At 39.5% G+C, this 27,768-nt stretch overlaps 1 protein-coding gene across 1 annotated transcript in view; it reads right to left on the bottom strand.

Annotated features, from left to right (window-relative positions):
- The window catches only part of RABGAP1L (RAB GTPase activating protein 1 like), a 242,971-nt gene extending 215,651 nt beyond the window's left edge, over positions 1 to 27,320 (bottom strand). The window contains exons 1-6 of the mRNA XM_008636116.2: positions 27,225 to 27,320; positions 26,076 to 26,157; positions 5,287 to 5,454; positions 3,897 to 4,086; positions 2,254 to 2,464; positions 161 to 335 (exon numbers count right to left, since the gene is read on the bottom strand). Of these exons, the coding sequence (XP_008634338.1) occupies positions 161 to 335; positions 2,254 to 2,464; positions 3,897 to 4,086; positions 5,287 to 5,421 (711 nt within the window). The 5' untranslated portion in view covers positions 5,422 to 5,454; positions 26,076 to 26,157; positions 27,225 to 27,320. The remainder of the gene's footprint in view (positions 1 to 160; positions 336 to 2,253; positions 2,465 to 3,896; positions 4,087 to 5,286; positions 5,455 to 26,075; positions 26,158 to 27,224) is intronic.
- Between the last annotated feature and the right edge of the window lie 448 nt (positions 27,321 to 27,768).

Here is a 27,768-nt window from a genome sequence, read left to right as displayed (position 1 = left end):
TATTCAAAATTCATGAACATGTGCTAACATATTTTTCATATGTTATATGAAATATAAAATATAAAAATACATAATTCCCATTTCCACATTGGGAATGACCTCTTCAAATACTGCTTGGGTCCTTTTTCCCAGGCAGGACTGCACAACACAGAATACTTACAGCCTCTTTAATCTCACAGGAGAAAACATGGATCTGGAACTCTTCTGTGCCACAGCTGCTTTCAGTAAATGCAAAGCAGTCACTCTCTGAAGTCCCATTTTGCCCCCGCACACAGAACAACACCTTATAGATGGGAAACGAGGCTATCTCCAAATTGCTCGATTGATCGATTATTCTTGCAAGAAAAGGAACAGGGAAGATCAAAGGAACAGGTCAGTAAAACAGACAGGCCTACCTAAAAGGCTTTTCTGCAATTAGATAAACAGCCATCTGAACTCTAAATACTACTAAATTCGAGTAGATGAGATGGACAGCAGGAACAGAAATGTTATGCTTTACACAGCTAAGATGTAAATGTTTCTGGTTGTAACACTGACTGAATTTCTTTTATATGCCATAATATAGACAAATACAGTACCTCTGTATCATAAGCAATGGCCACTGCTTGTGAAAAACATGAAAGAAGAAATGTAGAAACCACAGAAACCATGAAAATGTGATTTGTATACAGACCAGAGAAAATGCAACATTATAAAGGAATTTAAATACCTGTTTAAGAAATTGTTATGAAAACAATTTTGGAATCAACAGGACTACATAGCTTAGCAAACGCTGCCACATCACCCATCTAAGACCTCATACAAAAATTTAAAATATTCTCAAACACAGAACCCAAAGAATATTCCAGAAACTTAGAAGCAGGAGAGCGGTGTTTCAGAACAGACTGGTGGATAATGACTTTTAAAGAGTAATAGTTAGAGCCACAGTGTTCTCCTCTGTCTTTTCACTACTCGTCCATGTGCACATTCACATCAAGGGTCAATAAACATCAGTCACCTAAAATCCCAAGTCTGTAACAATAAAAATACAGGACTAATCTAAAGGTAAGAGAAGCCCTGGGAGGATTCAGCATGCTGTAATATTGGTGGGACATGAGAACTGGAAACTCACAGGACAAGTATTTAGACACCAGGAATGGACACACTCTTAAAAGCCAACACTGGTATCACCTAAGCTTTGATGGAATGTATTATGTCACACATGGATTCACCCTTCCAGTTCTGTGCAGGTCCATAGGCAGTCCCTCATTTACTGATATCCTCTGACATTAAAAATCAAAGGAACCTGCTGTTTCACTTGCTAAATAACCCTCCTGAATGGCCACATTGAGTACAAAAAATGGCACAGAACACCTTACATCTTATGTCTGGCTGACTGTTGCCATAGTAGAAGTATACAAATGAAATATTTTCTAATGGCAAATGAAACTTAAATTGGGTTCAAAGAATAAAATGGAAGAAAATAATACAGATTCTTGAAGGTCCTTCTCTTTCTCCACAAGGTGACAGTCAATCCATAAGCACAGCTTGAGCAAGAAAGGAAATCTAATCATATCCTTCAAATACCTTGGTATCAGAGCTTAAACAAATTGGACATTGAGATGCTCCCTACTTCTGGATGCAAGAATGCTACCGGTGCATGTTTGGTGCACTCTGATTAAGAACCTTTCACTCTCTCACCACCAATTAAAAGACCCTTCTCACATGGGGAAAGTAAATCTTTTCTAGTATCTGGAGACTGTCAGCATGTGCATCACGAGGCAGACACAGGTCAGAGCTGCCTTCTGCACAGCAATGACTGGAAGCAAAGACCAGCATCTCAACTCTGCAACGTAGATGGGAGAGTCTGAACTTGACACTTCTGCAGCAAACCGAAGGCCAGAAGGACTCCTGCAACACGTGTACCTTGGAAGTGTGGACAGACTAGGGAGGTCAGGAGAGCACAGGTATTATCAGCTCTCCCTTTCCAGTAGCTCTCTTATTATCATATTTGAACAGATATTAAGGTAAAAAGAGATACATAGGTAAAATGCTTTTGCTGACACTGTGTGGCAACTGGTACCACCAGCCATGCACTGCATGGTAAATTTGAGCACACATTTTGTTGCTTCAGAGGAATTTCTCAAAATTAACTGTCTTCAGCAAGAACCTCAGGCACAAATCCAGCAATTCTACTTCCCTGTGCAAGTAACAAACTCAGAAACCATTTCTCATGTGTCTGCTTAAGCAACAAATGGAACCCTTGTGTGTTACCTTACAGAGCCCTCTGGAATGTTTGGAACATAGAGCGTTACAGGTAAAGGGGCTTGACTTGAGGACTTCATGTTTGCCATGGCATGCAGAGCTTCTGGTTCATTCCGTGGGGCTGACACCTTGGTGCAACCTAAGTAAGTCAGTTTATTAAACAACACGCTGTCCTCTTCCAGGGGTTCACTGGGAGAAGATGCCCTTGGTGCAGAGATTTCTGAAAATGAAGAAACCACTTTTTAGCCATTTGCTTTTACTTGTACATGTTTCTTTTTTCCAATGAGTTCCACGGCAAAATCTTCTATATTTTCCAGGAACGGACATGAGAGTAGACAGTTCAGCTCCAATAGCAAGAAATCCATTTGGCAGTTTAATATTACTGTGAAGTCTACTCTAATTCATGTTTCCAAGTGTGGCATGGGGACAAATTGCATTTTGATTCTCTTTAGCACCACTGGAACACAGCACAGACATTCTAAATCTTTCTAAGCAGTCACAGAATCACAGAAGCATAAAACGTTAAGGGGTTCGAATGGACCTTGAAAATCACCTAGTCCCGACCCCCCTCTGTGCCCTGTTACTTCTAGTTCTTATTACCAGGGCTGATACTGCCATAATACTTAGAATCATGAAGGCAGGGAAACTGAATTATTCCTGTTGGGGCTGGAATGGGGCAAGAGAAACACATCTACAAGTATTTCTTTGTTCACTCATGCTAAGGGTGTGTTCTGTTTGAAGAATGTCAAACAGGAAGACAGTGAGGTAAGTTTCTCAGATATACAGCACACATGTAATTGAGATATGGGTGTTTCCATTTCATACAAACTATCTATCTTATTCTACCACAAGAACATCTTTCTTTTATTTCCAACAGATGCTATGAGAATTAGCTGACAGAATACCACAGAAGTGCCCTGCATGCTATTGAGGAAAAAAGAATTGTAGTTCAAGGCACACAGAGATGACCACAGCCTTGTATTCCTAATATATGTAACGGAATACATGTATTTTTATATTGTAGCTTTATATATATATATATTTATTTATATATCTATATATATATCTATATCTATCTCTAAAAAAGCTACAATATATTTTACATAAAATATATACAGTATAGTTTTACATTAAAAGCTGTCAGTCCTCCGCCTTTCACGAAAACTTCAAATACCAGGGAAGTACCACCATCATTCCAAGCAAATATCAAATCCAAAGCTAGCCTTGCTGTTACCTGGTGACAAGATCAGAGATGGACAGTTTAATCAGTTTGCTCAGGGTGTATTTCATTTGCAGGTAGCGCCATCAATGAACACTGCCCTGAACCTTCCTGAGCTCCAGCAGCAGCACATCCACCTCAACTATCGTCCACTCAGCAACTCATACAATCCTTAGTCCCAACTAACCCTTGGCTGAAGACAAAATGAACATTATCTTGACCAAAGCAGAGCACCTTAGGGTATCAATCTGATGATAATCTATTCCTATCTATAATCTTCAACTAATAAATAAGAGGAGGCCCCAAGGTATTCACCAACATAGTTTTGGAAGGAAGCTCTGGGAAGATTTGTATTCACTTTAGGGTTAACTTGAAACTGCATAAAGAAACAACCTGCCCTGTGTGATTAAGGGGGAAAGCACCCAGACAATACCTGTAGTAGAAGGGTCCAAAACCAGCTGCAAAGAGGGCTGGCTTGTTTGTCCTGCTGTCCTATCTGCAGCTGCCTGGCCACTGGCATCACTGAAACCTTCTCGGAGTGCAGTGACATACTGGTCTTTCTCAGAATCCCGCAGGATCTCTTCCATTGCCTTCTCCAACTCCTCATCTCCATTTGAAAATACCTGTAAGCAGAAGGAAATTACTTTTTGAAGGTACCTGTAGTTTTATTTTCACTATTATTTTTCAAACATACTGCCTTACTAAATGCAAATGTTAAGAAACGCTGCTGAATGAAACAACCAACCCAGAATCAACAAAATTGAATCAAATATAATCCAGTGTCACATCCCCTTACATAAAATGCACGTTCTCATTGCTAATCCAAAAACCATCCATCAAAAAACTACAGACTTCTCTTAGAATAACAGGTTTGTGTATTTAGAGCCTCCATTCAGACTAGAGGTCAACAGACTTTGCTACAGATTAGTCTTAAAGAAAATTTTACTTTCTTAGTCATAACCAGTCCATTTCAGTTGCTTCACAGATTTTCCCACACATGCGAGTGGTGCAAGCCTAAAGAAATGAAAAAAAAAAAAACCTGGAGATACACACTCCCTAAAAGAAAAATAGTGTCTTTCACAAGGACCAGCTTTTCAGACAAAAGAAAACCATGGCCAAAGCTGCATCACAGATTCTGCCTCCAGTTCACCAGCCCCTTTCCAGACTAAAGAAGCAGATAATGTCTAACACAGGCACAAATTATCAGCTGTAAATGACTGCCAAAGAGTACTGCAAAGACAGACTAGGTACTTACTGTCGTTGCAGGGGGAACAAATTCCTACTGTTCCAAGCAGACCAAAACCAGTACATCAGCTACTGCAGCTCGAGTGGAGAAATTTGTATTTAACCAATCAGCTGCCACCCAAGTGCTAAAATATTCTGCTATTTAGAGGTAGAAAGCTTTTAGGAAAGGTTGTAATCGTGCCTAAAGTAGCACTAAGCAGGAAAACTAAATCAGAAACTGAAGTCCAATACCCTCTGCAATCTATTCCTATATAGTCTAATTACACGCTTTTAACAGAGTCTCTGATCCCTCAATAAAGAATATTAAGCTTTAAACCAAAGCTCATTCTTTGTAAAGTCCTTTACTAATGTATAGATCCACAGAATATAACAAAGTTAACCTCCGAAGATGTTATTGAAAGAAAACCTGAACTGCCATTTTTGGACAGATTTGCTTCATCTGAGCTGTTAGTTTCACTGGTAGCCAGCAAGGACAAAAATTACAGTCCAAGACTCTCCTCACCAAGCACACACCAAGTATGCACTCTTTTCATCAATACAAACCCTGCCACACATTTAAAAATAAAGTCATAGCAAACCTTTAGCTGTGGTTTTCCATCATTTCCAGAGGTGTCCTCGGATTTCTGATGAACCAAGACAAATTCTTCATTAATTAATGTGGATACAGTCTCAGGAATCCTCCTGGCTTTACTAAATGATGTTTTGACTTCCATCTCAGGTCAGTATTCTCCTCCTGCCACCAGAACCTATTTAATAAAGAAAAAAAATAAAATAATTAGTTTTGAAGCTGTACATAATATGTTAATAGATATAATAATAAGTTATTGTGGAATATTATAATACTTAAAATTATACTACTGTATTATACTGTATTTCTCAAACTCTGATTTCATTGGTGTAGTGGTCTTTAACTAAAAACCCAAACTATGCTAAACCATGACAATTGGTATAATGAATCTTATGATTTTCAGGTTGGTGTTTAAAAATCCTGATTTAACAGCAATGGCTGTTATCAATGTGTATAGATAACAAATGAAGAGGTTCACCCCAGAGCTTGGACTTCCCCTGTTTTTAATCTTTCAGAGACTGCTTTCTCTACCTAATTTGTGCCCTTGGTTCTCCCTCATACAGGTATTTTCTTCACCCAGAGTGTCACAAAGGTCATGTGAAGATACAGATTACCTGAAGACTAATTTCCCAAAAACTGCATACCAGAGTGTATGCTCTCTGCATAAAAACCTTATTTAGCAATTGCTTATGTTAGGGGCTTTTGTTATCCTTTAGATCTACAGGTGGTGAAGTCAAAAATGATACTAAACCACAATCATTTCCTTCTCACCTAATTTCCCTGAAACCACCTGCAACAGTTAAAATTAACTACACCAATTTAAAAAATATAAATACAAGCCACAACAAAACTATAATTATTATGGCAACCAAGAACAAGTTTTCCCATGTCTGCACAAGAATAAAAATAAATCTAGAAACAAAGAAAAAGGGAAAAAAAATAGCCCATACATTACAAATTCGTACAAAAATACAGAGCTGAAACACTGCAAGCATGCCAGCATGAGGACAGCTGTTGTAGGTATCCACCAAAGACAGCATCACCTACCTTAACTCAGAATGTCTTCCCTGATTCCTTAGAGAATAAAGAGCTGGATCATAGACTTTTTGCATTTTAAATGCATCTATGTTTTTGTACTTTCTGTGTCAAAAAAGAGACTTTCAGACTTTATAAACTTTATAAAGAACATGCACTTCCATATATGGTCTACTTCCATTCCAGTTTCCTGAAAAATACTACTCTGGCTGAGTGCTGGGATACACTGTGCTTAAGACTCAGAGTTCAGGAGAGTCACACACAGCACAGGGGGAAAAATCTGTCACCTTTGCAAGGCTGGAAAGTGCCCAAGGAGGGACAGCACAACCCACATCTGCTGTGACCAGGAACAAGAAGAGGTTAAGCTTCACCCTGCCCTTCCCAGCACCACCAAGGAGCAGAACTGCGCCACACCTGCTTCTCTTGCAATTCCAACCACCCAGTGATCAAGAAAAGAATGCTAACTTAGGTCTAGCTGTAGGGGACCACAAAAACAGCACATAAAAGAACCAAGATGTGCATGTTCTCCACCATTTTGAACAGGAGTTACTTATGATGTTAGCCAGAAGAGAAAGTTTAGCAATTTCAAACCCAAAAGGCAAGTGTGGGAACTTCAACAATTTTCAGTACTGTAGTATTTTCTATCATTTTTGAAACTACAGTCAACATGCTTTTGCCCTTTCAAAGACATGGCTTGGCATAACTTACATGCAACTCCTCAAAAAGCTTTTTCCTCTCCCTAACCTAGCCACAGTTTTACCCACCCATCCAGTGAGGGTATTACATGTAGGAATCCCAGAAAAAAGAATTTGAGTTCTTCAGATAACTGACTTGTACAGCACAAAAAATCTCATCAGAAGTCATCTTATAAAAAAGCCACTAAACAGCTGGAATATTTAGAGAGCAGCTACAAATTTGGACGAACAATTTCACATGCTCTGACATCTTTTGTGTCTCCAGACTAACCATGAACTCACAGGCAGGAATATTTTCCTGACAAATTATGACATCTCAGCTCCACCCAGCATACATCACGGACTCACTGCTGCAATAGGTTTTGTTTCAATTTTTTTAAAGCATCTTTGCTTTAAAGATTTTCTTGGCAAGAAAGACAAGGTTTTACTACACAAGATTTTAAGTATGTTACAAACAGTTTGTTAACTCCATGTGTTTTTAAACAGGTGCTGTAAAAACATTGCTGAAGAGCTTGTTTGCAATGAACAGCAAGTCTAGCTCAAAATATTAATGTCAAAGTAAATCCTCCATATGAAAGTGAAGGTCAACTATTACAGAACTCTTTGAAGGCAATGAAAGGTCGCAAGTTATGGCCCCCAAATACAGCATATCCTGAGGAATCATCATCTTTGCAGTGACAGCACCACTGGAGAAAACAGCAGAGGTGACTCTCAACCACATTAGGGGCAAAGGTCCAGGCTATCACAGGCCTCTCTTCCTCCCACCTCACACCTGTTATTGCTGGACCTGATGATGACAAAAATGAAGCCTCGACCGCTACCAGCACATCTGCAAAAGTAAGGGATCACAAGATATCCTATTTTGACAGTTCTTTGTGTTTCAGTCCATTTAAGTTTAATTTTTGGGCTTACATATGGGAGAGTAACACAGAAACTCCAATGCAAGATGGTTCTACTCTACCTATTATCAAAGCCAAATGCAGGTTGCTAACATTAGTTTATCACCAGTTCTTCTTTCTGCAATGAAGTAAGAACCAACAGGAACAATGTGAACTACAAAATATTTTCTGTAGCAGTATCTCACTAACAAAATGAGGGAAAATGTACCATTTGTAAAGCCAAAGAAAATTAGGATAACACAACTACAGAAGCACACTGACACACTAAATACTTGTTCTTGCCCCATGTGGGTAAAGGGAGTTTAGGAGAATTTCTACTTCCTAAATATTAACCTGAAAGTAACGAATATATTATAAACATCAGATGACTGCAAGGAGCTCCTTATTCAGATCAGATACTCCAAAGCATACCATACACATTCTTGCAATTACTTTCGAGTTACAAGGCCTTTAAGAGTGTACTCCAAGCTTGCCTTTACAACCAGCTTACACCACCACAGCCAGTGCAGACACATCCCTTTTTCTACATAAACTATATTAACTGAATAAGTTAGCACCCCAGAACCCCTAATTCCAGTCCTTCATTACAGACTATTCCAACCCCCTGTCAGTGTTACCCAATCCCACTGCAGTACAAAGCAAGCCACTAGAGCTTCAGTTTAGCAGTAAAACACAAACACAAGCAGATCAGGCATTCAGGAAAAGCTTTATACACCATATCTTATTATCAGTCTTTGACCAAAAAATAGGTTTTAATGCCAGAGACAAACTAAGCACCAAAAATCACCAACAAGTCATTTTTTCAAACTAAACAACTTCAACTCTGACATGAACTTTACTCAAGAGTATAACTGTGATTCTCATGAAGATTATTGAGATTTACACCATCTTAAGTAGTAAGCTACTTAAAGAGAAAAATTTTTTATTTTTTCATTATAAAGACACATTATCTAACACTTCAGCTAAGTGCTTTTGAGGAAAAGCAGTAAAAAGAATAAAAAGCTCTCTGAAAGAATCATGCATTAAGGTTATTTGAGGAAGGGGAAAACATCTGAAGATTTTTTTACTCTTTAGTAACAAGAAGAGACACACATGCATTCTGGACTTTCCAGTCACCTGCAGTCAGTGGATGATTACTGTCACTTCCCTTGTGTCATTGGCTCTAGTCCTTTTTTTTTTTAATCATTACTGAATTATTCACTTCAAATCCCCCTTTTCCTATAAATGTAAAGAAAAAACAACAGTTGACCTACTAGACACGAACAAAATCTAAGAAGAGACCCCTACTACTAAAATCAAGCACCACACTTTTTTAATCGTCCTTTTTGATTAAAAGTTTCAAGTTAAGAACGTAAGAATTTCTTTCTGATTGCATTAGTCAAGAACATACAGACAGTAGTGCAGTCTACAAGTGCATTGGGTTTACTCCCTGATGACCTCAGCAGCTGAATGCTGGCTCAGAAGCCTGAGGGAATGAGGTTTACCATTTGATTTACCAGTTTCAAGTTTCTGGGAGGGCAGCAACCAGCAGTGAGGAGCTGACAGTGAGGGACAGGAAAGACAGCAAATACAATGCACTTCAGCTACCTCCGTTCCCAGCCCAGTTCCTTAGTTTAAGCTGCTGGTGGAATTCAGTTCCAAATGAAAAATACACTCTCTGTTCTGCCAGCGCTGATCCAAGGATTGAAACCTCACACCAGATGGTACCTTCCCAAATCATCAGAGCCAGGAGTCAGAGCTGCTCCTCCAACAACACCTTCCAAAAGACAACAACAGATTCTGCTGTCAAAGTTCTCTTCACAGTAGGAAATACTGGGAAGTGTGCACTACTACTGTGAGGAAGTCAACGCTACAAAAGGGGTACCTTGAACAGTCATGCTGGTTCCTACAGAGAAGATGCTTTTCCCCCCCACTTTGGTGAACAATATCACAAACACACACACACAAAAAGTCAGGAACAAATACACAGGAGGAAATTTTTCTAAACTCAGTGAAATAAAGCCTCCTATGATAAAAGAATTAAAATTTTTAAAAATAAGAGTTTCAGAAAAGGTTTTCTGGCAAAAAGATTTTCAAACCAAAGAACTTTTGAGACACAAAGAAATTATTCAAACATAGTTTTAAGAGAGAGTGTGTGTGGAGGTGCGGGACAGTGTGTGGATCTTGCTCCAAAATATATTTTAAGCCATAGGGACAATACAAGGACTGCAGAAAAACTGTTGCTTTTCTCTGTGAGCTTTATCATGTAGTTTGGTCAAGCCAACCTCTCCGATGTACATCAGTTTCCAGTGCTTTGCTTATACAAAGTCCTTGATAAGAGGTAACTAAGCGATCCTACTTGGACTATACGTGTTTTGGGACCAGTGATCAGAACTTACCTTCACATATGTACAGTACTAAGCTGTGGAAGGCTCAAACTCAGCAGCTTCCCCACTTCATTCCAGTTAGGCATCCCACCTTCACTACAGCTCCCTTTGTAAAGCAGCCTAAGTGATTAAAGAGCAAGAGAAGGTGAAGAACAGTGACCCTAGAAAATCCAGAGCATTTCAGCACTGAATCAGAGTAAGGGACACAGGATAGAAATACTTCTGATTCCTTCCCTCCATAACTCTTCCACATAATCACACTGAATCCAGACTGGCAAAAACACATCACAGAGAGAACACAAATGCCTAGGTAGGGATGTATGTCCATGGGATTGCTGGGCAGAGCAACACAGGACAAGGCATTGCTGGCAACACACACTCATCATCACAGGAGAAAGAATCAAAGGTTTTGGAAAGCCACTGACTTTCCAGAAGGAAACTGCTTTGAAGACCTGATAGATTCAAATGTTCCTCTGCAAACTGGTCCCCAAAAGTAAACACAATTTTAACATGAATCAGTCTTCTGAAGCAGTTACCAGACTTTTTTGTGTTTACTTCCAGTTTGTGTTCAATAAATATTTCAAAGTTACTGCTCTAGGTCACTGTTGGTTTGTGGAAAGAAAAAAAAGTCCTTTGCTTCAGCACTATAAGCACCAAAAAAATCAGAAAATGTGGAGCTATGAAAAGAAAGCAATTCAGGAAGATAAATGTTGACCTATTTTCAGTAAGCAACAAGAAACATGTTTTGAAAGGAAATTTCTCACCTGCTTGAAAGAAAACAGTCAAGAGCAGGCTAATTCATACCCTTTTTTATCAGAGAAACAAAATCATCCTGTATTACAGACAGGTTTGTATTAAAGGCAGCCTTCAAGGCCATACAGTTTGCCTGACAATCTCAAACTGGAAAAAAAAAAAAAATACTGAGAAGTAAGTTATACCTATTTTCAGAACTATGGTTCCTCAAGAGAATCTCCGGGACCTTTGTGAAGAGGAAGGTCTAACTGAGCTATGCAGAAATTCACCTTCTGCTAACAGAAGTCTGAAGTAGAAATATACACCAAAAGGCATGCTTTATTCCCTTTTTTGAGCTACAGGATACAGTGAATGACAGCAAAACGAGCATTAAGCTAACTGGACTTGCAATCACTCCGTGACTCAGATTTCTGGATTACTGAAGTGGGGGGGTGACACTCCACCTTGCCCCTCAGGGAACAGGACCCTGACAGTTCCACATGCACAAACACACATAACCAAGGGTCTCAGCCACAGCACCTTCTTTTAAGAAATGTATCAGAACTATGCATTCCCCTGGCACCCACCCCACGAGCTCTCTAGCTTTAATGGGGGACGCCTTCCCCAGGAAACAAGATGTGCTGCAAATACACAAAGCTTTACCTTTTCAATGCTTCTTCACTGAAAGACTCAACAACCTGGTAAAATTCCGTATTATACTCTATGCTGAGGCAGTACAGCTCACCATCTGCCCCAAAACCCTTTCTCCCCTGACTGAGTGGACACACATGCAGAAGAAAATTCTAGGTGTCATAAAACCAGTTTGTTTAAATCTCACTGACCACAACAGCACCGTAATTTTAATTTCAACTTTAATGTCAACTTCTCTCTGTGTAATCTTTTTATGAGAAACTCTCTCTGTGCTCATATTAAAAACTGTTTTATTACCCATAAATTGTTTCCCAGTGTCTTATCTCTGAAACACTATGTAAAGCACATAATGGAAAAAACAAACAACCATTTATTTGGCCTACTGATACTACTTTCCAGGAATAAAATCAACTTAATAAGCAACAGAGCTGTATCACTGTATTTTAAACACATACATATATGTATATAAAAGATCCTTCTTATTTCCCTAAACGCACTGTTAAGAACAAACCTCTTTCCGAAATTAAAAAAAAAACCCACCACAACAACAACAAAACAAAACAAAAAAACAAACCCATGAAATATAAAGCAAAAAAAAACCCACAAGAAAGTAACCACTGACTTATTCTGGCAGCACTGTCTCCTCTGACAAAGCAAACCTCCACTATGTAGCCAACAGCAAATAATTAGTCTGTTCATGATGGCAAACTGTTTGGAATTGTTGTACCGGCTGCCTAGATACAGAGGTTTTTCCAGATTCTTTTTACACTTCAATCTCACAGCCAAAGAATAACAATTTAAGGAAAACAGAATCAAAAGAGAACTACACAAACAAGAAAATGTCTGTTCTCCCTCAAAAACATCTGCATCTCCTCAAATAAATGATAAGCAGCACTCGTCAAACACATCTCAGCGTGAATACTGAGAGATTTACTGTAACGGAGAGAAGCAGCTTTCCTGACTTGAATCTCTGTGTTGCACATAACTCACTGAACCATTTAAATATTACACAGTCACAGTACAGAGCTGCTTGAGGGAGAAAATACTGCTTTTATTTCTCTTAAAGTTTAACCCACCAAGGTGAAGAACCCTTGCAGAGGCGTGGTGCCATATGGTTGGTACTGAGCTGGAGCACGACTTACAGCTAAACACAGCAGCACCACCCCTCCTCCTCAGCAGAGACCACCACTCACTGCAAGCTAAAGCTTTGAAGGAAGACAAGAGGCAAACTGAAAGAAAACCAAACAAACCACTGATCTCAACCCCCAAAATTTACATATGGGGTGGCAGAAGCATCATGAACACTAAATGAAATGCCAGGTAAGTGAAAGCATGCCTTGGTAAGGTGCTGGCTACAAAGGCAACCTCCCAGCAAATTGGGGGCTTCCTTCTGTTTACTTGTACAATTTGAACAAGCAGGAGTCCTGGGTGACAAGCTACACCTTAGACAAAACAGAACTAAAAACAATGTTGGTGGGATTCTTTTGAACCATTATTTAAATAAACTTTCAGGCCTAAGATTTGTCCACACACAGCAGAAACATCAGTAGAAGATTACATGAGCACACATGCTTTGTGCTGACACAGACTGATTCATGCTGTTTAAAAGCATAGTTGATGTTAGCTTATCCAATTAGTGTTTAACCAACCTGAGGAAATACATTTTATTTTCAGCCACTTCAGAGAAAAACCTTTCTCCTCTCTATCTATTCCCTTCCAAAGTATATAACAAATAAGTGTTCTTCTGCTACTCTATAGAGATGTTACTAGTCTTTATGTGTATCTTATTAAAAAAACAAAACAACAAACCACACTTTATACATCAAGTTCTGGCAAACACGTTTACTCATTTAAGCAGTAGCTCATTCTGCCTCAAGGATAAAGCAACTCTAGTACATTTTCACACTGTTTCCCTGACACCAACTAAAAACGAACACTTTCATTTCTGCAGCCAGTAATTCATTTTTAACTTTGGAAAATATAAAGTAGCAAATAAGAGTATGCAATTTTTCAAAGCTGGAGTTTGGCAAACCCAAGTTGCTTATTTTTTTTTCATTGTGACATGAAGCTTGTAGGCAGCATTCAAATTGAAACCAATCACCAGCCAAGTTACTGAATCGTGTGATCACTCACACAAAAAAATAATGACCTATATTCCAGAGGAAAGCAGCAGCATAATGCAATCCTTGTTTTAAGGAGATTATTTAATGGTTTATTCCCTAACTGTAAAAATAACAGTGTTGCTCTGATGCAGTCAATGGAACAACCTCTGTCCATTAAATATATTGAGTATTTCAACCAGGAATTCTCTCCACATGCTACAATGTCCAGAAATAATCACATGATGGAGAGCAAAAGAGACCATATGGAAGAGCAGTATGAGCCAACGCAGCAGTGATCCCAAGGCCAGTCCCTCTCTGTGCCAAACAAGTGCCTTATGCTGTGTCACAACGTCAGAGAAACCCACCAGAAATCCTGATTCACTGCCCTGCACCGACCACCTGCAGAGTTAGTAAAATCCTCCTTCCTCAAAGCCAGAATTAGAAGTTATGACAATTATTACCTTGAGGTTTGCAACATGCATTCTGGGAATATTAGATTTTGCAGATTTAGCTTGAAATCACAGTGTTTTGTTCTTAAGCTCATACCAACTGCAGGGAGTATTTCTCAAAAGCTGTTAACCTGCAGTCAGCGCAGCACTGACTGTGCGATGGACTAGACAATGCTTCATGGTCCTTTCCAATCTCATTCTCTTCAGATTTTTTTTTTAATCTTAAGTCTTTCATTCTAATAGTTGTCAAAGGCAATCACAAGTTGTAAATGACTAACAACACTGGGTGCCTTTTTCATAGTTCAAAGATTTTCCAAAATTGCAAGGACTATGAGTTGTGATTAGACGGCTGTATCTAGACTTCTGCTGCTGTTGTATCAAAACTGTAGTTTCAACAGTGTCCCCAATACTTAATAAGTATTAATTAACAATATTAATATTATATATATTAATTAATTATAATAATATTAATAAGCACAAAACCCCCTTCCTTTGTAATATGAAACAAAACCAAGCTTCTTGGTAAAAATAAAATACTCCCACATAGGTCAAATATAAACATTTCCATTTATGTTGAAAACAAATTTTACATATATTTAAAACCCTTTAGGTTAGAAGCCAAGATTTTACATTATCACTTGAACATCTACATATTTAGATATAACATGAGAAGATGGAGTGAGAAACCACAGTTATTTTAAAGACCAAGTGAAACCTTCTGAAAGTTACCTGCTTGAAGTTGAGAAATAAGGAACAACGTGCATGACAACAAAAAGCCACATCAAATGACCCTCCCTCTAACCACTGGCCCTCCCAGTCCTACATATGATGAAGTGTGCTGGTTCAACTACCACTCTAATTTTTACTTACCAGTGAATTCTCAACGCACTCCACATGCCAGAACAGATCTGCTGGCATTTCACATTGCTAGGGCACATTTTTATAAATATATTCCACAATGCAGCTCTGTTGTTAATTCCAAAGGCCTTGACAGGTCTTAGAAAAATGGAGAATGGAAATGCATAAAAGACAGTGAGACCATTTCCTTAACAGAAAGATGATCTTCCATTGGTAAGAAGAGGTCAGTAAGAAATCAGACATACCTGGTACCAACACACCACTTTATCCCCCTAACCACACTAGAATAAAAAAACTAAAGGCTTTCCTTCGCTTCCTGCTTTTTTGGTTTTTCCATTTGAAGTTTGAAGAAGCAAACCACTTTGCTCATGACATTGATAAAGAGGAGAAAAGAACAAGGTTTTGCCTCAACATTCAGAGCACTGTTAAAAGTCTTTCAAATTACCTAAACTCTTCTAGGAACTGCTATGAGCTATGCATATGAAAGCTTCTGGAAGACAGGCATCAAGGAATGATGTGGACCTTCTTTAACTGAAAGAGATTTACTGTTTTTTTAAATGACAGTGTGCTCCTTGAGACTATTTCTCCATGTGATCAAATTCACTAATCAAATTATTTCAAATTCATTCTTTAATTCAAGTGAGAACTGCAGCTTGGAAAGGCAGTATGAAATCAATCAGCTAATCCCTATACAAAAACTTGCTCATGCAGTTAATAAACAGTTAAGAATATTTTGTAATTTCCACCAAAAAAAAAATACTTGATCTAAAGGAAGTATCCTTCAAATCTATATGAGCAAGCAATTGAAAACGTTACACTAAGAAAGATGTTTCTGTTGTACTACCTGCAGTTACTTCCAAGTCCAGACCCAGGGATGCTGTGTATAAACAATCTCACACTGCCTACTACCTTGATTTTCTGCAAATGCTGTGCATAATGTTCCCTTCCAAACCAGATCCTGAAAAGCTTAAGCAGTTCTTAAGATCAGTATTTCCTTCAGAGACTGCCTAAAAAGGGTAATAGGAAAGAGAACACATGCCCTTTTTCCAAGACACAATTTCTCTTCTATTCATCCCAGACATTCGTAATGATCAGAATTCATTTTTCATCCTAAAGGATTAAAGAAAAAACTAGCTTTAAAAAAAAGCAACCAACAACAAACTCATATAATCAAAAGACAGGTAGGATCATTTCATCACTCTGTGTTACTTCCTTCTCCTAAAAATTCCTTGCAACTGCTACCAAACACATCTCAAAGTATTACAGAAGAGACTCAAAAATTCACCCTCACACAATGATTACAAGAAAGAAAGGGTTTCAATAATCAATTAATACATCAATTCATCTGGGGCTGCCAATGCAAGTTTTCCATTTGCTTTTGCAGTTTTTTTTCTAGTAATCAAAACTAGCAAATAGAAATTCTATAAAGGACAAAATCTATGTTAAAAACATCAGACCAAAAAGACTTCTCAGATCCTTCTTAGGATTAAACCATCACTGGGCTCAAATAAAAATGGCTCGATTTTTTTTTTTTAATATATAAACTTGGCCTCTTGGCCAGGTTACCATTATGTAGATCTTATGCACCTCACTTACTAAACGGAATGAATCTCGTCGATTATTTTTGGTCTAAGCCTCAGGTTAATCTACAACAGTCTACAAAAATCAGAGAGTAAGCTCTTGCTGGGGAAGTACCTCTAAAATAATACAATAAGCTGCTTATAACTGCAAAAATCTTGCAAAAAATACAACAGAAGTCATTAATTTTCTTGATGCAATTTTCTTGTCTCACACTAGCCAACAATCATGAACAAACCCAGTACCTGTCTGTTCAGACAGGCTATCCAGACCAGATTGAATTTTAAGTGTTTCATCGTATTTCTAGTTTGATAAATTCACTTGATTGCATAAAACAAGACATGAGAAGCCAAAAATCTGTATCTGTGATTGCTATGCCTTTCATCCTTTCCTTTTTTTTTATCAGAGCCTCTCTCTCAAAGTTTCAGAGAGCTTCCCAAATATTACCACACTGTACCACCAGCTTCAACATAAATGATGCGTGGTTTTCATTAAATGTAGATATGAAAACTTACTACCCTCATTTACATACCGAACACTTCCACAAAATACTTTCACTCATGGAAACAAAGAGAAGAAGTTACAGGCAGCTAACCTAAAAGAAAAAAATCACAGAAAGGTGAAATAGAACAGAAGGCCATGCTCTATGAAGCAGTTATATAAGCCTCTTTTCCACAACCTTGTTTTAAGCATCCTACCTCTGTCTCCTTGAAGTGAGAGTGTTAAGTTATGGACAAGCTACCAAAGTGTCAAACACAGTTAGAGATTGCAACCACCACAGGCAGAGTGTCCCAAGCGGCCTGAGCCAAAGCAGGTAGTGCTGCCCCACCAGGAACAAACCCATGGAGTAAGCAAAGCATTTTCAATACAAGGAATCCAAACCTAAACATGAAGTGTGACCTAGAGGAGCACCAGCATCCCACCCCTCATCCAAGTCAGAGCTGAGTCTGTGCAAGCTCACCAGCTGGGTGAGTAAAACCAATGGTAACAACTGCACAACCGCACCGAGCAAACGTAGTATTGCTGTGGCACCTCACATGAATTTCCTGGGAAGTGCACACAATAACTCACCTGCTTTTTCCATACTCCCCAGTAAGACCCCTGGAGTTCAATTACTGCCAAAATAACAAAAAAACAGAATCACAAAGGCCAGAGAGAGAAACTGGGAGGGACTGCTGGAACAAGGATCACTTGCATTTATCAGTCTTATTATATACCCTTTGATTTCTCTGGCTATCAAAAGCTCGATTCGAAACCACACTTCAGTCTGACCCCTTTATGTTCAGTTTGACCCCTTTATGTTCAGTCTGACTCACTGATGCCTCAATATGATGAAAGAAAAGAAGAATCAGAAAGGGGAAGCTATAAGGGTCAAAGGCAACTTATCACTCCGAACAACTGTGAAGAACTTTCAGCTTCACCTTACTGTTTTGAAACCTGACAAAATATTTCCTTGGACATTTTGATCAACTCTTTTCCCCTCTCCCCCCACAGCTTTTATACACATCTAATAGGAATAAACAGTAAGCTTTTTTTTACAATACACAAGAGGGGAAGGGCACACACTGAAGCTGTAGATTTCTACATGGAGTTAGTTATTTTAGTGATGGTGGGAAGAAAATTTAAAAAAAAAAAAGAAGAGATGTGGATCATTTTCCTCATTGTAAAAATGTAAAAATCAGTCACTGACTTTCATTCCTTACTCGTTTCCTCAGAGCTGTTTAACAGTTATGTCCAAGAATAATTCCAGCTATCAGTTCCCAGTTTTTTGCAAGTTTATACTGCCAACACTGATTTTTAACAAAGAGAAGGGACCAATGTCTCCAAGGGCCAGTCTTCACCATACTGCCTGATCCAAGCTCCAACTTAGCTTTTACTCTGAAAACAACTGCTGGCACGCACAAGAAGTTCTCATCCAACTCCACTCCTGTTTTGCACTTAAGTTCAAGTGGAAGACGACGGTACTTAAAAGCTACACAGATTTCAGGAGTATCTGGAAGATGCAGGAGGTGACAAATGGCCTAAAAAAAGCTGCAAATCTTCCTACCTTCTCTGCTATGATCACATTTGTGATTGTGCACACCAAAGTGAGCACAACAAGGCACAGAACACAGATCAAACTCAGCAGCCAGCACTGGGGGCAGCCATGCAGGGCTGCCACCAAACAGCTGTTTGAGAGTTCTCTTCAAAGTAACAGGAAATAATGAAAGTATACACCAGTGGAAAAAAATTAAATGAAGGGTTTACAGAATGAAAAAAAAAAATTCCATTTTCTGCCACTTATATTTCAGATTAGTCATTCTAAATCATATAATCTAGTATTTGTTTCTCAGTAACAGCTAATTAAAAAACTCCAAGCTTCTAAGGAAAAAAATACCAGCTTGCAGTACTCAAACTCTTAATAAAGGGAAATACACCAATATCTTACCTAAATACAAAGAAAAAAACTCCAAATTATTTTCAAATTTTAGCCAGCCACTAAATTTCTCCACTGACTTCTAAATTAAAATTCTGGACCTTATATTTTGTATCTAAATACACACAGGGAGAGACAAAGCACTAGATTAAGAATACTTGCATTTTGCTTTCACACTGATTTGCCTGCAGAGGCCTGAGCACTGAAAAGGCACAGCACAGCCTTCATCCTTAATTAAAATCTTGGGATGAAAATAAAGAGTTAGAAAACAAAAAGAAAAATAAAACATACTTTTTAAATTGCAACATAGTTGTTAAAAATACAAATATGTATAAACATGTACACACAATACACAAATTTGTGTATTGCAACAAATCTGTGGATCTCAGAAAAATAATTTTGTCTAATTTCAGAAAAAAAATCGTATTTCGCATACACAACAGAAGTACAAATTAGAACTGTCTTACTATGCTGAAATAGCAGATAACTCTAGATCTCTGCAAAGTGCAGTTATCAAGTCAAAATATCTAAATTGAACCTCTTGAAACTGTTTTCCACTGGGGGATCTTCAGAAAAGGCAGATTGCTACAGAATTTATAACCAAAACATTCAAAACCACCTGGAAACATGCCACTCTTACACCACTGCTGTGGGAACCTAGAATGCAGAGAATATTTCTCTGCCTGTTTTGAAAGGTTTTACCCCCCTGGACAGTACTGGTTTTGACCTTTGTCCATGGGAAAATTTGCCTAGCCTCTGGGAAGAATTAGAATCTACACTGGTGAGAATTAGGTGATAGAATACCATGTGAGATTATCACAGGGTGAAAAATTTAGAGTTTTTAGGTCTATTTGCACAGTAAATAGACAGAAGTAGAAAACCTCAAAATGGAGGATAAGTTGTAGTTAAAAGCTTCTTTCTCCTTCTTCACTAACTCCATATTTTGCAGCAATAGTGGTCTGGGATGATTGGATACAGAATTCCGCAGTTCCTGTCTACGTGATTTAGGAGCTTGTTGGACATTGGTAAAAAAGTGAAAATACCTTGTGTTTTAAGCTTTCATTGGGTAATTTACCTTTAAAAAGGCTGTGAGATCTTGATAAGTTGTCTTCTTGCTGCGTTCTCTGCTCTGTGCTATGTCTAAGCCATGCCAGTGGCTTGTACTCCTTAGATAAGATTTAATAGACACCTATCCGGAGGCTGAGAAACACAAAGTCCCATTCGCCTCCTTTTTCCTCCTGGCAAAAATCTGAACGCCTCCCCCATCAGTGAAGACAACAATTAATGACATGGACAGCGTTACACTGTGAAGCTCTAGCACCACATGAGCAACTGTACTGAACAGAAAAGCGAAGTATTCAAATGCAAGTACTTCTCAAATAAAACATTGTGGGGAACAGAGGAGGAAATTCATTTCTGGTTAAAACAAAAACTGATTTACCAGAACAGGACCCACTTCCCTAAACAGTAGCAAAGATTATCAAAATTAACCATACAGTTAGTTTACACTAAAAGTCAATCCTTTGAATAAAATTCTTGGACAAAGCCTCAACTCTCACTCTTTTTCCTTCCAATATGAAAAATTAAGTCATATGCGTGGACAACTGCAACAGATCAGCATCTGCAGTTTTCTTTCTACCCCAAAAAAACCTGGTTGGGTGACCTAAGGTACATACAACACACGTGACCTAATCAAAAAGGTCAGCAATACCTGAACTGAAAGCACAGCTACTTAACTTAGCTCAACACCCTGAAAGTCAGAGGTTTAAGAATCACTTATCACTGACAAGAAGTGTAACCTCAAGACTATTCCATAATTACTAAGTAATTGTCTTCCGGAAACTTACACCATCACACCTTGCAATACAACATACAGATGTTCTGGTGATGAAAGAATAAATAAATAAATATATATATACACACACAAAACGTAAGAGACATCCTGACAACTGTGTTTATTTGCCTGCAAGAGACGACCAGGGACTGGTCATGACTGGTTACTCAAAACTAATTCCTTTCATTAAAAGAATTACTACTACACAAGTTTTATACCAAGTGATGAGAAAGGACTTTGTTGTCAGTCACATTCACGCTGGTTTCGTTCCTCTCCTGGGTCACTGATACGACAGCAACCAAGTTACTTCACTTCTAAGCCCAAGAGTAACATGAAAAACTTACTAAACCATTTAGCAAACTCCACTCTCAGATTCACTCACTGACTCAAATCCTGTTCTGACAGTTTCCTGCTTCTTAAAAACACCTTTCACTTTCCTTTTTTCTACCCTTTTACCTTTTCTTCCCTAGTTAGAAATCATGTGGGAGATATCAAGAATTTGAGCAACTAAGACAGGAAGTTGTCCACCATCATTAGTAAAGAGCTTCACTATTTAAGAGTTTGCCAGTAGCCTGACGTAAAATGAACGATCACATATGAAGGCAAATGTGCAGATTGTAATTTTACCATTAATTACCACAGTTACTGCGCACTGTTGTGCATCAAAGTGTAACTCCACTTCAAAATCTTTCTACTACACCAGAAAACACCTCAGGACTCCCAACCATGCTAAAAAAGGGTATTTCTAGTCCAAACAGATACCAAAGCCCTATTCGGACAGAACAGCCAGACCAGTAATTGACACACCCAAGGCTTTGACTTGATACCATTAAGTCACCCGAACACCAGCACAAATCACACTTACACCAGTTAGGAACCTGTAGGAAACATCAAGCACATGCTGAGGGTTCAAACTAACCAAGAACTTTGTTTCAGACTCTCTGTCTACACAGATTGTAACTCAAGAACTCCTTGCTTTATTTTTCTTGAATAAAAAATGCTTCTATTTCCAAAATTTTAGTTTATCACAATGATTTCTAAAATGGATTTATGCATCAACCAAAAAAATTAATTTCAACTGAAAGCATTCATGTACAGATGGCATCAAGTATTTCTCCACCCATATTGCTGCTAAATATTAGCATCTCCTTTTCAACTACAATACACAAAAGGGGAAGGGCATACACTGAAGCTGAAGATTTCTATGTGGAGTTAGTTATTTTAGTGAAGGCGAGAAGAAAATGAAAAAACAAAAAAGAACAGATGTGGATCATTTTCCTCACTGTTTTGTCTCCTTGGTATAAGTTGCGATCTACATCTCAGGCAGGACCTGCCCCCTTATACAAGAGCTTGATAATGCCTCCTGCTTGCTTAAGGGGAACTGACATGTTTCATTCAAACACCACAAGCTGAGGTTAGAAACATTTATTAACCAAAACTTCAACCAATTTCGAAGTTTTACCTATTTACAGATATGAAAGTTTGATCTCTGCTTCAGAAGCACCCAGCAGGTAGATGGAGAGGCTAGCCAAGAGGAGCCCAAAGACACAGGCTTTTGGATTGCATTAGGAAAAAGCAACACTGGCAGATGGAAAGGTAAGGAAGAAGTGTGCTCAGTGGAACAAGACACCTGTTAACAAAGCACATGGCAAAGGATGACATACACACAACTCTTTTGACCCAGTTTTCCCTAGCAAGGTCCACTCACAAGCCTTCCAGACCCTCGAGCCCAGTAGCAGTCTGCTGGAGTAAGAAGTTACCTCCAAAAAGAGAAAGCTGAAGTTTGGAAGCACTTCAGGAAATTGGAAACATACAATCTATATAACCAGACAGGCTATTAAAGAATCGTGAGGGAGCTGGCCAGTGTTGCTGAGATACCACACTCTACCACTTTTTGAAAGGCCATGAGACTGAGAGAGGTTCCTTCTGACCAGAAAAAAGGCAAATACCACACCCAATTTCAAGAGCAAGGAGGAGGATCCAGGCAGATACAGATCAGCCAGCCTGACCTAAGTCCGTGAGAGGATTATAGAGCAAATTCTCCTGGAAGGCATCCCTCTGCTCAAGAAGCACAGGAAGATGATGGGGAATAGCTGGCAAGGATTTACCATGGACAAATGATGCCTGATGAACACAAGAGCTTACTGCAAGGAGATGACTGGCTTAGCAGATGATGGAAGAGCACTGAATACAGAAGGCCATTAACAACAGCATCCCTACAGCCAAGCTGGTGAGACAGGCACAGGGTAAGCGAGCAGTAAGGTGTTTGGGAATTTGACTGGACTGCTGAGCTGAAAGAACAGCCATCATCAGTTCCATCCAAGCAGCTGCAGTCACATCCCCTGGGGATCACCACTGAAACCACCAGTACCACCTGATGCCTTTACTAATCATCTAGATGATGGGACAGGGTGCATCCTCGCTAGGTTTCAAATAACACCGAAGTGGGAGGAGTGGTCAGCTCCTACTCAGAGGGACCTGGACAGGCTGGAGAAAGGCAAGGCCTTGGGAAGTTCAGTGAAGGCAAGTGCTGGGTCCTGTATCAGTGACAGAACAACCTCCTGTGACAAGACGGGCTCAACACCAACTAGATAAAAAGTGACTTTGTCAGAAAAGTACTTGGAGATGCCAGCAGACAAAAGTTTGAGAACAAGTCACCAGTACATGGCCACAGCAAAGGCAGCGGAGCACAGCGGGGGCTGTTTGCAGGAGTCCAGGCAGCAGGCCCAGGAGAGGATCAGTGCCCTCTGCTCAGCACCTGTGAGCCCGTGCCTGCAGTGCAGCCAGCTCTGGGCTCCCCGCTACGGGACTCACACGGACACTCTGGACCGTGGCCAGTGGCCAGGCTGGCCGGATGGCAGGAGCACATGGTGGACAGTGAGAGGCTGAGGGAACTGAGTTTGCACAATCTGGTTAGGAAAAGAGCTCTAAAGAATCCTTATTACTGTCAGCTCTCTGATGAAAGGGTGCAGAAGAGAGAACTGGCCTCTTCTGGATGATGGACACTGACATGTTAAGAGGCAACAAACACAAACTGGAAAGTAAATTTCATCTTAAAGGGAGGGAGTAAACAAAAAACCACTGTGTGCAGTCAAATGCAGAAACAGATTACCCAGAAAGGTGTTAAAGGCTGTAACAATCTTACCTAAATTACTCCTGCTTTAATTTATGCAGGGAGCTGGATTAGATGACCTCCAGGAGCCCCTTCCAACCTAAATGACTCTATTTTAAGAATTTACCATTTGACCTGCCAATGATTCTATTTCCGAAACTCTCCCTCAGCAGGTTTTGCATCAGGTTTATTACTGTTTATCATGTATTTCAAAACTCCAGTTCTCCTGTACATACAGTAAGCCTACTCCCAGTGTTGTACACAGAAATGTACGTATCTCTTATCTTCCTGCCCTTAGGACTTCTTCCCTTTGTACGGCTGTGCTTCTCCCACAACCAGGGAACATGTTTTCAGCATCAGAAAAGTTTTGCACTTTTAAGCTTACTTGAGCAAAAAAACCCCAAACCTTCTTCAATATCGTGACTCATGATACACAGATGGTGAAAGTAGGAAAGCAGAGGCCTGTGACCCATCTCATTTTGTGGCAAAAGCTACTTTTTTCCTCTGTCCACTTCAAAACATTGGAAAGACAGTCGTCCCTGCTACTCTTTCCAAAGAGTAAGAAACATGCCATGAAAGACACAATCTTAACAGGGGTTTTCCACGAGGGCCTTTCTCATCTTTCAGAGCAATCTGTTTTACTAAGCAGATTTTGGCACCCCGTTTACGTATTTGTTCTGTTTACAAACAGTCACACCCAATAAACTAGTTTTTCAGCTTCACAAAGTCCCATCTGGGAACACTCCTGATAGCAAATTTAAATAAACACCTTAAAAGTCACAGAGGTGTTTCTAACAATCTACATATTGGTTTTGTTTCTTTTTAAAGTTAAGAATACAGGAAAAAGGTGAAATAAATAATTTTCAAACATGTCGGGCTTTGTTTATGGACCAGGACTCTGTCAAAGAAGAAAGAATCCCTTCAGCAATCCAGGTTACAATAAAGGCTCCTTGAACAGCTGCACCAGTGTAACAGAGTAAGACTGAGACTAGAACAAACTGCCAAAGGTATGAATTTCAAAGAACACATCTTAGCAAAATACACTTGAAAACAACTTAACCTTCACTAAAAGGACACCTCTAGGAAGCTCAATGTTAATGCCTGAAAGGTGCATTTTAATTCTCACTTAATAGGCCAAGATTAAAATTCATGGGGGGAAGCTGAGAATTATTACAGGAATGATTAGTGTAGCTGGTGGCCCAAAGAGAAAATAAACCTTCCATGGTGCATTTCCACGCATTTTTGCATCCTTTTTGTTAAAAATGCCTTTTTTTTTTTTTTTGATACCCAGATCAAGAGTGCCAATAAAACATATCAGTCCATTGGGTGAATAAAATGGGTATAATCCCATGACAAATTAATATAGACTAGAAATCAAAAAGTGTGTAATTACTAAGGTCAGTCAAGTCTGAAATAGCCTTCCTATTACAGCAGAGGTAACAGCAATATACAACTAATTATTTTAAAATTAGAGCTGAACAAATTTACAAAACCCTCTAACAATGCCAAGAACACTCCCTGAAATTAAGAACTCACCAAAAAGTTCAGAGAGAAGAACAGATGAACAAAGGAGAGAGAAGAAGAAAACCACAACAATTTCTGTGGGCCCATGGAAGAACAGACACAGAGATGGCTCGAGTCCATTTAATGTTGTCAACAGTAAATAAAAAATTACACCATGGCTTCATAATCGATCTAAGCCAGTACTGGCAGAAAAAAAAGAGCTACCACCCTAACTATCATTGCCACCTTCACCCCAAGTAGCTTAAGTCAACCAAATCCACAATGTAGCTGCTTCTAGCAGCACTGGCTCGTGCTATGAACTTACTGACCATAAAGCCAGGTCCCAGCTAAGGACCCTCACAACACCTGTGATTGTTCCAGGACTGCACTTACACTCTCTACCAGCACTCTACTTCCTCCTTCAGACTGAGCCCATGACCACATGGCCGGGCAAGTGAGCTGGGTCAGGAAGTTGTTGTAACCCGAGTACCTCAAGGAACAAAAAAAAAAAAAAAAAAAAGAAGAAATAAAAGTACAACTTTTTGACCAGCTTAGTTCTTTTTACTCACTTCCTGGCTGTGGAAGTCCCTTTGATGAGAGAAGGGAAGGAGCAGCCACAACTCAGACTGTCTTGAAATGCTAAGGAATACCCTGGGGGACACAAGAGAGCCAGATTATACACTTGCTCTTTTCGCAATGCCCTTACAAACACCACCAAATCTTACTCTGTGAATCACTTGTTAAAGGACTGAATGCTATTTTTAACCAAGCAATACATGTAATCACTGTAATCATTTTAAAGCAAACACTGCAGAACAATTTTTATAGTTCTCATACGTAAAGCCAAGCTGTTCACAGCCCCTGAGTCTTTTTGGAAAAAAGCAGTTACTTTAAAAATCCATCAAATGAATAAAACAATACAAACCCAGCATGATTTCCCACCTCTGCCTAAAACAGAAGGAAGTAGTGGAAGGCTCTGTCACTCACTGAGTTCTGGGGTCCATCAGCTGCTGCTGGCTCCTTTCCGGATACTCACTGGCAGCATTCTTACAACACTGGAGTCAATTAGTGCCTACTGAAATTTGTATTTGTAGTCTTTTCAAGTTTAAACTACAAAGTAAGTTCTTAATCACATAACTAATACCATCTAACCCACATAAACAGAGTTAACTACAATCCTACTTAAAACCTCAGCAGAGGCACAACTTGCAGAACCAACCTTACATGCCCAGTAAACCTTCATACAATCTGGAGCCAAGTTGGTCTGACAGGCGGTCAGGATTTGGCCTATAGCACAGAGGTTTGGTTAAAAAAAGCCATGGCACCTTTTCTGCATTTAAAGGGATAATAACATGTTGCCTGTACCGCCAACAAGATCTCTCCCTGGAAACTGAAAGCACACCTGCCCTTCTGAAAGTTTTAGCTGAAAACCAACGTGGTTGTGAGACTAGAGCTCGACACCGAAAGAGACAAGCAATGGTTACCTAAGCAAATTATTTCTTAATTGTCGCTAGATTTTTCTCTATATTAAAGAAGAGCTGACATTTTGAGTCTCTTTTTTTCCCCTCTCAGGCACACACTGGATGGATATACACACGCAGACAGCTGTGAAATCTGGTAGGCGGTGACTTACAGAACTATCAAACTGAGCAGTCTTAACAACACAGCTTTGAGAGTGACAGCAGGAGCAAAGTACACATGACGCTGCAGGAACTTACACACGAGGAGAGTCACCAAGTCCACTTCACTCAGTGCCGTACCTGCTTCAGATGGTTTCAGCAGGTTTTCAAGTACTTTTTATCTAAAAACAAGAATTTTTGTACCAGCTCACGGGTCGGGAGAGAATGGAAGAGGGCTTAAAAAGCAAAGAAAAAAAAATCACCAGGGAAAAAAAAAAAAGGAAAGAAAACCACCCCAAACCAAAACATAACGTAGGTGAAACTGACGCATGCAGATGGCACAGATTTAGGACAGTACTTTGCTCGTCTGGGCTCTTGGGAAGTGACTTCACTTTTCCCGCGGAGGAGGCAGGGAGATGAACGCTTCCATAGCGCTCTCCCTTTCCTAACCACGAAAACAACTTTATTTTTTAAAGCCTGCACTGTGTTCGAGCTCCTCTCCTCCCGGAGCGCCGCTGCCCAGGGAACTCCCCGCACACACACAAACACCGAACAACACGGACCGGCGGAACCCCGCGCCCCCGCGCTGCCCCGCCGCCCTGCGGGCCCGCGGCCAGCGGAGGAACCACCTCAGGTCACCGGG

The sequence above is a fragment of the Corvus brachyrhynchos genome, unplaced genomic scaffold, assembly GCF_000691975.1.
Source record: "Corvus brachyrhynchos isolate BGI_N302 unplaced genomic scaffold, ASM69197v1 scaffold466, whole genome shotgun sequence".
Lineage (NCBI taxonomy): Eukaryota > Metazoa > Chordata > Aves > Passeriformes > Corvidae > Corvus > Corvus brachyrhynchos.
This window is presented reverse-complemented; position numbering and strand designations above follow the sequence as displayed.